This window comes from Arachis hypogaea, chromosome 8 (assembly GCF_003086295.3).
Source record: "Arachis hypogaea cultivar Tifrunner chromosome 8, arahy.Tifrunner.gnm2.J5K5, whole genome shotgun sequence".
NCBI lineage: Eukaryota > Viridiplantae > Streptophyta > Magnoliopsida > Fabales > Fabaceae > Arachis > Arachis hypogaea.
Window position 1 is genome coordinate 25,031,307 of NC_092043.1, and position 10,762 is coordinate 25,042,068.

The 10,762-nt window shown below is 32.9% G+C and overlaps 1 protein-coding gene across 1 annotated transcript; it reads left to right on the forward strand.

The window, feature by feature from the left end:
• The first annotated feature begins 6,053 nt into the window (after positions 1-6,053).
• Positions 6,054-10,724, forward strand: LOC112706515 (protein HOTHEAD). Its single transcript, XM_025757860.2, has 6 exons — positions 6,054-6,580; positions 6,987-7,365; positions 8,769-9,079; positions 9,279-9,664; positions 9,772-10,340; positions 10,427-10,724. The coding sequence occupies exons 1-6, from the start codon at positions 6,481-6,483 to the stop codon at positions 10,479-10,481; spliced, it is 1,800 nt and encodes a 599-aa protein (XP_025613645.1). The 5' UTR covers positions 6,054-6,480; the 3' UTR covers positions 10,482-10,724.
• Positions 10,725-10,762: the final 38 nt, after the last annotated feature.

Consider the following 10,762-nt stretch of genomic DNA (forward strand, 5'->3'; position numbering starts at 1 on the left):
TCCCTCTCCTTCATTTTTGAGGTCACATCAATGACGACCTCTTCCTTCTCTTTTAGCAAACGCTATAGAGTTAATGCCTTGTCCACCATTACCTATTGTTTCGAACCTAACAGTTTGGTAGCACGCCCAATACACAATAGCTGAGATGCGACAATCTACAGAGAGAAAGACAAAATACAATAAAAAAAATTCACAGAAACGAGCAAAAGATCAATAGAAAAACTCACCTGAATGAACTTTCCCATTCCCTCAACTCTAGTCCGATGAGTGAGACCCATGTCTCCAGGATACTGGGACACACGATCCGCAAGCTCGGAGATTGGAAACTGATCATTCCATACGGAATGCGGATTTGCCCCAGGTATAAAACCATGCAGTTTTCGTTGCCTTTCAAAAACAGACTTCATAGTAGCACCATGATCACCTTCAGAAATCATTTCCAGAGACTTCTCCGACCCAGTCCTCCCCTTTTTTGGAGAAGGAGGAGGCTGAGCGGAGGAATAGGCAGCATCCCCACCCGCCTCTTTCACAACACCGAAAGCACTACCACCTTTCTCACCTTTCTTTTTCAGATACGCTTGAAATTTGGCCGAACTCAAATTTGGAACCCTACCACCTACAACAACAAAAGGCAGAAGATGAATAACAACAACTAAACAAAATTAAAGCATATAAAACCAGAGTTACCTATATACAGTTTCAGCCCTTCTTTGTCATTTTCCTCTTCATATCTCAATAAATCAGGAATGGACAAACATTCCCCAGCAGCAAAATTTTCGATTAAAAAATCTAAAAGGAGGTCTTCCTCCTCACTCCTTTCATTAGCTTCGAGGATTTGCATCGGTTTCGAACACCAATACAGAGGATATTTCTCTATCAGTTCGCTATCTAAATAGAAAGGATATTCAAACTCCAAAGAGAGGACCTTTACAAACATAGATTTGAAATTTTTAAAAGAAGACTTATACAAAAGGAAGATAGAACGGCCAGAAAAATTACCCAGAAAAATCCAAAGCCCTTTCCATACCCCTTTTGATTGAAAGAAAGAAAAGAAAACATTCAGAGTAGCAGGAAAATCCAAAAAATTCATCAGACATTAAAATGCATACAAAAACACCTAGGAATTAGGATGTAACTGTGACGGAGCACGGTTTAGCTGAGTTAAAACCTTACATTCGAAATCTGAAAAGGAAAACTTTACATGCAACTCAGACAAGCAAGGGTCATACATATAAAAATAACCCCAATCCCCTCTCTTTTCGCAAACTCTCTCCTCACTGGTACAAGGAAGAGATTCAACACGGATACCAGAACCTCCCCTAACAAACTTTAGATTTTCCAACTCACGAAGTGACTCGGCATCGCAATATGACGAGGCAAAATTTTCACATCAACGTGAACCCAAAGGTAAGGGTTTTCTTTGTTCACTTTGACAACTTTCAAATTTTCTTTCTCTTTTTCTTTAGCCATTTTTCAGAAGATAACAAAATAGAGGAAACAGTAAAAAGACGAGAAGACGGTAAGAAGATGAAAAGACTAACTTTTGAAAGACATGTCTTTTCACACTTATGAAATTTTACAACTGAAGTTGTGATTTGTGTTTTTCCAAAAAGAAAATGATAAAGGTTTAATTACAACACACTACTTTAGTGAAAAATTGAAAAATAATAATGGCGCGCCTAATGTGAATCGATCCGGATCCAGCTTAGCCAAATAAAAATTTATTGCGGCCTAATTAATAAGGTAAAATTTTTAAACCATTTTTATCTCTCTATTTTTAAAATTCATTTATTTTCAAAAACCCAAGGTTGAAACGCGCGTTAAGTTTAGGGGCTACAGTATTCCACCTCAAAATACCAAGGTATAACTCTACAAAAAAAAGCTCAACTTGCTGAACTACACTCCAACAAGTCAAGTTTGGGGGCTGTGTAATGTACCCCTGCGATCTCGGACAAAACTGAGTTATACCTCGACACGACTTATCATGAAAATGGCTCCATCTTAATAGAACGCTTCCCATAATCTCGCCACGAGATCGACCACGAAGATCTCGGATGAAAGCAAACGACTAATTCCACACTAACTGGGCTATAAATCGGGCGCGGTACTGACAATAGAGAAGAGGGCAAATTCATTCTAACAATAACATACTATCAAACAACGTCCCGATCATAAGCACGTTTTCATTTAAGTGATTTTTTTACTGACTTGGACGTCGGAGTCCCTTTTGCAAGTACCACGCCCGGGTCCGAGTTCGCGAGGATATTCCCAGTTCAGTTCAAGCTATCAGGCATATTAGGATTGACGTAAGGCCGACACATAGCCCGAGAGGAGTATCCTTGCCAGAACAGTCTTAATAGTAGTTGTAACTCCGTAATTATATATATTACAAAATTACTTGAAAAACCATAAAAAATAATCTAAAACCATTTAATAAAATTATCTTATTTTGTTTAATTACTACTTCTTTTATTTTTTAGTTACTACTTCTTTTATTTTATATTCTTTAATTATTATTAAAATAATTAAGTAATATTAGATATGATAATAAGTATATAATTATAAATATTATATACATAATATTAAAGAACTACCTCAATAATAAGAAAATAAAATTGCATTTAATATGAACTAATAATAATTAAGAAATACTTAACCAGTAATTATTATTAATTGTTTCCAACGTCTTCCCCTAACTGTGTGTGTTGAGGGCAGGTGGGGACTTAATTAAAGGCTTGATCCTAGTTTTGGAACAGTTGGAACTTTTGCCTCAAATCTACAAATATTGAATAATAATTGTCTAATAGCTAGGTTTTAATTAAGTGGAAGGCATAGACATAGCATAGTAGATAGAGATAATTAGAGAGCTCAAAGATTGGATTTGGAACAACCAAACCAAACCAAACCAAAATCATCATATCGAATATTTTGTCTATTGATGTGAGTGAGGGTGGTACTTGGGGGTTGCACTTCCATTTTCAGCCAAAAAGATATTATGAGTAATACTTTAAATAAAATTTTAAAAATTATTCAAATAAATATTTTAATTTTTACGAAATTTTAATCATCAAATTAATTTTTTATTTTTAATTTTGTTAGATAAAGTAATTTTTATGTTAAATTTTATTAAAAATTAGATAAATTAATTATTATCATTATTTAATAGAGACATAATAATTCTTAAAAATTATTAAAATTTTAAAATCAATCTTTTGATTATATATAAATAAATATTCTAATGTAAAATTTGATTTGTTTAACGAAATAAATATTTAAAAATAAATTAAAATTAAAATTTATTAAAAATTAAAAGATTTGTCTAAAAATTTTAGAAATTGATTTAGATTATTACTCACATCTTAATTCCAACAACTTAGCTATATACTAATAACAATTTCGCTAACAATTTCACTAAATGAACAATGAAAGTTATAAATAACAAGTCGTATTTTTGAACTCGGTATTCAGATAATAATTTATTAATTAAAAATATAAATTTTAATTTTAACTTTACCATTTTTTTAATTCGTTATTTGCATTTATTTATTGTATGCGTTGTTCTTCGATATTTTCTCTACTAATAATAGCTGCTACTAAAGCTTCTTCTTTCTTGTGCATGCCATTCTTGTTTGTTTGCGTGTTGCATGTGCATATTAATAACTCTCTTCTGTGTGGATGGTGTTGAAATAAATAGAATATACACTAAGTAGGATACATCTTTTAGTCAAAGCTATGATCTATAATATTAATATTTGAGTTCTAATAATTATCATTAGAGTTTGGTTCTTCAATGCTCATAATGCACCACACTAACCAAATTCTTATACACAATTTATATTTCAAAAAAATTTCCATGATTATTATTATGCTAAGAGCATCATTGGTTGAGGAAAATAAAACTCTTCATGATTGAATCATCATCATTGAATTTTGTAGACGTTTGGAACTATAAATTTAGACTACAATATATATAGACATTTAATTTGAGTAACAAGGAAGAAAAGAAATTAAAACAATAACAAGGCGATGACAACTACAACTAACTTATAGTACTGGCAGTTAATTAACATTTATCAATACATGATTTTCAGATCGTTTTGAAACGTGCAATCGTAGTATATGTTTTAATTTATGCTCTTCCTTCTAAGGAAAGTGTTGTAATTAATTTCATTTGTCTTATTTTCCTATAACTATATGTGTGAGTGTGTGTGTGCATGCTTACATGAAGATAGCACGTCATAGTTAATTAGCGTGTTTGAGCAATAATAATAATTGTACCAACTTAATCTACTAATTAATCAAATAAAGAAGGAGATTAATGTGTGAATTTGGGTCCAAGTAGATGAACTAATATAACGGGTCATTCATTGTTGTAAGTTGTAACCCTAAGGCCCCTATGCCAATAAGTCACTAATCAATAAAATAAAATAAATCACCAAAAAATGCCGGCAGGGATGCCCACTGTTGACTAATGACTATAATGATCTTCTCTAACCCAAATTTTCTATGTTGCATTGGAGTGTGCTGTGTGCATTCACAAGGAAAAACCATGTAACTAAACTTCACAACTCTTCTAAATTATTTCATCTTTATGCCGTCTTTATTTATTAGGATCCCATACTATCTAGAATAACCATCCGAATACTAGAGATAATATATATCTTTCCAAACATGATACCACTCATTTTAAAAACTTCAGGTAATAAAAAAAATAACACTAATTGTTATATTTCTAATACTCTATAAACTTTTATAGTACACATGGTACAAATATTCCATTGGTTCCTCGTATTTTCCCAATTTATTAATGTGATTAATTACCCAACTACGTTTCTCCCCTAAAGCTTAGTATTGGAATGCCCACTTATAAAAATTAGAGAATATTATTATTTTATATTACACATTTTAAATGCATCTATTTTTCAATAGTATTAATAGTTTAATACCATATACTTTATTAAAATATTAGAAAAAGAAATATGTGCATGCCTCTAGACATTTTTTAATTTTGATATTGAAAAAATTGATGTGTTATTCACTACTATTGGAATTATTTTGAGTGTTATTTAGGAAATGTGAAAGATAACTATTAACAAATCAGAGAGTCTGATTTAGTATGACATAAATTGGAGGTTAGGTTTTTTTAAATCCTCAATTCTGACCTACTGATTAGGTTTTTAAAATTTTTTTATTTTTTTAACTACAAAATTTACCCTCCAATTTGCTATACACTTGACAAAAAAAAATTTCGCACACAATATCTAAGATTCAATTTGTTCATCAATCAAATTTAAATACAAATAAGAGGCTAAGTTTTTTCTCTCTCACTCGATTTACCCTTCTATTTGTGTATTGTTGTTTTAAAAAAATTTAACTCCATATCAATACAATACACTCCAACAACCCATAACAACGCGTAACACGTATAGTAATGAAAATCCATTACAAAAAAATGAGCCGCGACTATATATCTTATCAAAATTGCTGCTTATATTACCACTTTGTCAACCTATTTGCATGTATATTAATTTTCTAATAGTCACAAAAAAAAATATTAATTTTCTAATATTATTTCATCAAATTCTACTAATAATTTAACTCCAATAGAAGTACGTGTAATACAATTTATATAGATACTACAAACAAAGACCCCTCTCCTCTCTCTTCCTCCCTTTTTTTTTTGTATCCACCAAATAAAGTTAAATATGAGGCCTAGAGACCTGAGTGAGGGAAAAGAATATACATACATATATACACCTCAAAGGCTCAAACAGTAAGCGACCTAACTAACTAGAGGATATAAATGTAGCAACAAGAGGAAAAGATGCTACTAGAATTTACAAGCCATATATATATACATACATAGCTAGATTTAAATGTAGCTAAAGAAAAAGGAAAAGATATATAGTATACAGTAAGTAAAGGAAGTACTTTATATATAATTAACATTGATAGATTTGGTGGCATAATAAATGTAGAGCGTTATTACTCTTACTTGCTCGTGAGCTGTCTTTGTATGATCAAAGTGGTAGATGCCATCATCGATCATCACAAACACAAAAATGCCAAATCCAACGGTCACCCTTTCATCCTTATTAAATGCAATCTTCATTCATTCGGTCATGTAGGTACTAGTAATGCATCTTGTTAATTCACATTACTAACTGTTTTATCTTTAATCAACTTGGATTATTATTAGAAACAAAGTCAAACATAATAAGCATATGTATGTGATGTAATAATCATTGATAGGTTGTTATGTATGTAGAAGTAGGGTTAGGAAAATGGAGATCACTAATGATGGTGACACATTTAATTTCGTTCTCATTAATTATTATCATCACATTACTGGAAGTATATAAATAATTGAAAGTTTTTATAATATATATAGTCACAGAAAACAAGGCCAACCAGAGAGAGACACATAGAGTTTGAAGAAGGAAGCAGAAAGTTGCATCGATCTTGAGCTAGAGAGGCTCAATGGCTTCACTACTACTTAGTGCTTCTGTCAGATCATTTTTCCTCTTCTTCTTCTTCCTCCTTCCACTGTGTCTCTTCAACTTTCTACCTCTCTCTCAAGGTTCACAAACTAAATCCTTTTAATTTCTCACATTCCATTCTTATTTTTATGATCTGATCTGATTTACTAGATCACACACAGAAACATTATTCAATCTACATTTTTCTTTAATTTGTTGATGGTGATGCATATAATAGACCTATATAATCGTATCTTTTTTTTCCATAATTAACATGCAACACAGCTCTTCTTTGACTTTATATCTTCTCTTCTTATACTAATCTCTTCTTATACTAATAAGATGATAAGTATTAATGGATAATTTAGATAAATATAAAGATATTATACCAATAATATTTTTATATTTCTATAATTAATTATAAATACAAACTGTCTTGGATATATACAAATTTTTTACATTTATTTAAACAGACGAGTGAGATGGCTAGTCAATTAACTTGTACAGGGAACGATAAAGAATGGAACCATGGATATGAATTCATAAGGAAGGCGAGCTCATTTTCATCGTCACCGTCGGAATCAAGCAGCAGCAGCAGCAGCAATGGCTACGATTACATAATAGTGGGAGGAGGAACGGCAGGATGTCCTCTAGCAGCAACGCTATCGGAGAAGTTCAGTGTGTTGGTGTTGGAGAGAGGGGGAGTCCCTTTCACGAACCCTAATGTGTCGTTTCTTGAGAACTTCCACATCACACTGGCGGACACCTCACCAACCTCAGCATCCCAATGCTTCATCTCAACCGATGGTGTTCTCAATTCAAGGGCTAGGATTCTTGGTGGTGGTTCCTCCATTAATGCTGGCTTCTACACTCGAGCCAGTTCAAGGTATATGTAGTTATGTACTACTGCTTTATTATTATTACATACAACCATAACACCTAATTTTTCTTTCCAACTCTTTTCATTTTTAAATTTAAACCGTTCATTTCTAATCATTTTAAGATGCTTTAATCAATTTGTACAATAACACTATTAATTATCTTTTAGAAAAATATTCTGAAACATAGAGAATATTATTCATAATTTCTTAGTGTGGGTTTAATTTGCGTTTTTATTTTTCGTATTTTTCATTTTCAGAATTTTGTAGGAAAAAAATTATGGTTTTTATTTTTTTATAAAGTTTTTAAAATAAAAATACTAAAAATGAAAGGTAAATCAAATACACCATTTTTCTCATATATATTTTTTAAATAGAGCATAATTATATTATTATATATGCATGGTGGAATAAAAGAATGGGAAATTTTCAAATAGAACAATATAATAAGTTGGTGTCTTGATTACATACATAATCATGACTAAGATAATGAAGCGCTTGGTGTTTTGGGTTAATGTGGTTAATAATGTTGTTATTACTTCAATTTTATATCTCTTTAATTTATTCAGTTGTCAAAATAGTTTGTGTTAAGGGATTTGAAATTAGGCATATCACACAACTACAAAGGCAAATTTTTAATGAGAATTTAGATGTAAGTTGATGGTACTATTTATACACCGCTCACCTATAAAATAGAAGTAGTGTGACCATGTATATATGAAGAAATGCGTCTAGCATTAGCATGAAGAGACTTTTGGGGGACCCCTATGGCTATCAATTTACCTTCACAAAGTTAAATAAATTTATTGCTACACATGCATACGTAGTAGTAATACTATCTCTGTTTCTATCAATTTTCATTTTCATCAATTAATGCTCTCTCTCTCTCTCTCTCTCTCTCTCTCTCTCTCTCTCTCTCTCTCTCTCTCTCTCTCTCTCTCTCTCTCTCTCTCTCTCTCTCTCTCTCTCTCTCTCTCTCTCTCTCTCTCTCTCTCTCTCTCTCTCTCTCTCTCTCTAAATATGTGGTCCTTCTTAATCCTAACTTTATTTATTCCATGGCACTACTCATAATCCATTTTTATCAAAGTTAGAATTTGGTCTTAATTCTAAGAATCAAACTCATCACATTCTTATATTAATGGCTAATGTTGCAATGCTTTGATTTCCGGTTGTATATGGTTTATCATGTGCATGTGAATCACAAGTAGGTAGGTACCAATCAATTAATTCACATATCTTTTTCTTTCTTCTGCTCTTTATAAAACTTTTTAAATGTCTAAATGTGAATTTTAAATCTAGCTAAATTAGAAAGCTACCTAAAACAATTAATGCAGATGGAAACTATGAACATAACAGAATGATCTCTTCTATCTCAAAGAAGGTCTTTAACAATTGAACAATAAAAATGCAGATTCATAGAGAAGGTGGGGTGGGATTCTAAGCTGGTAAATGAATCATATCCATGGGTTGAGAAGCAGATTGTTCATCGTCCAACGTTTTCAGCTTGGCAGAGAGCAGCCAGAGACAGCCTCCTAGATGTTGGTGTCTCACCTTTCAATGGATTCACCTATGATCACAAATATGGAACCAAGGTTGGTGGCACAATCTTCGACAGATTCGGCCGCCGCCACACTGCCGCCGAACTTCTTGCTACCGGCAACCCTGATAAACTTACTGTTTTGGTATATGCCACTGTTCAAAAGATTGTTTTTGATACAAGAGGTGAGAAACTTGAAACCACATATGTCTAAATTGAATGGTGAAAGTTGATAGATAAAACAGGTTAGATGACAGTTTGGTCAAAAATATCAAATCATCTAAAATTCTTAACTATTTGGCAATGCAGCAGTTTACGCCTTTTATTAGTATAGTACAATTGTATATGACATGATTGAATGAAATGGCAATGATGTCCTTGTAGGAACAAGGCCTAAGGCTGTGGGGGTTATTTTCAAGGATGAAAAGGGGCAACAGCATCATGCAATTCTAAACAATGATGGGCAGAGTGAAGTGATTGTGTCTAGTGGTGCAATTGGGACTCCTCAAATGCTATTGCTCAGTGGAATTGGCCCAAAAGAAGATCTTCAGAAGTTGAACATCCCTGTTGTTCTTGACAACCATTTTGTTGGGAAGGGCATGGCTGATAACCCTATGAACACAATCTTTGTCCCTACTAAGAGACCAGTTAAACAATCACTCATTGAAACTGTTGGTATCACCAATTTGGGTGTCTACATTGAAACTAGCTGTGGTTTTGGCCAATCCAATGACAGCATTCACTGCCATCATGGCATTGTCTCAGCGGAGGTAACTAATATATTCACTAAATCTACTTAATGCAGATACAAAATAATGCTAAGGAATATAATGTAAACACTATGAACAACATTTAACATGAAAAAAACTTAATACAGATTGGGCAACTCTCCACAATTCCCCCCAAACAAAGATCAATAGAAGCTGTTCAAGCTTACTTGAAGAGCAAGAAAGATATACCAGTTGAGGCATTCAGGGGAGGTTTCATTTTGTCAAAAGTTGCGAATCCTTGGTCAACAGGAGAGCTCAAGTTAGTTAACACCAATGTGGAGGACAACCCTTCTGTGACCTTCAACTACTTCAGCCACCCATATGATGTTCATCGCTGCGTCGAGGGGATTCGCTTGGCAACCAAGGTTGTCCAATCTCAGCACTTCACAAACTTTACCATGTGTGATAGACAGACAACAGAGAAACTGCTTAACCTCACTGTGAAGGCTAATGTCAACCTCATTCCAAAGCATGTCAATGACACACAGTCACTAGAGCAGTTTTGTAGAGACACTGTGATCACAATTTGGCACTACCATGGTGGCTGCCATGTAGGGAAGGTAGTCAATCCTGATTATAAGGTTCTTGGTGTTGATAGACTCCGCGTCGTCGACGGCTCAGTATTTCCAGAGTCACCAGGAACTAACCCTCAAGCTACCGTGATGATGATGGGAAGGTATGTAGAATTCTATACATAGTGACCATGACACTTCACCTTTGTTTTTCATGTCAATAATCTATTGTTATTTATGTTTGTAACAGGTACATGGGACTGAAGATTTTACAAGACAGGTTAGGGAAATTTGATGGTATATAAGTGTGTGCATGTATGTGAAGATTGTGTCTATTAAAGTGAGAAAAAGAAAATTGTGTCATATGAAGATAAGAAGAGAAGTATTAGTTTTAGGACTGGAAATTAATGTATTTTGCTTGTAATTGACCAATTGTCAGTGAAGAGTGATTGTTAAATAATCAACGAAGTTTGCTTTTTTTGAAGAAGAAAAACTTCTGTTTATGTACTTATGTTCATATATGTAATAGCCATCATTATTTATTTGCATGATAACTTGGCAAGTTCCAAAGACAGTGGAAAAAGAA

What these genes read in the sequence shown, in the direction of transcription:
- LOC112706515 (XM_025757860.2), top strand. Translation starts at nt 6,481, where the DNA reads ATGGCTTCACTACTACTTAGTGCTTCTGTCAGATCATTTTTCCTCTTC. An exon ending in GATTGTTTTTGATACAAGAG is followed by an intron (nt 9,080 to 9,278) that starts GTGAGAAACTTG and finishes ATGTCCTTGTAG; the next exon opens with GAACAAGGCCTAAGGCTGTG. An exon ending in ATGGCATTGTCTCAGCGGAG is followed by an intron (nt 9,665 to 9,771) that starts GTAACTAATATA and finishes AACTTAATACAG; the next exon opens with ATTGGGCAACTCTCCACAAT.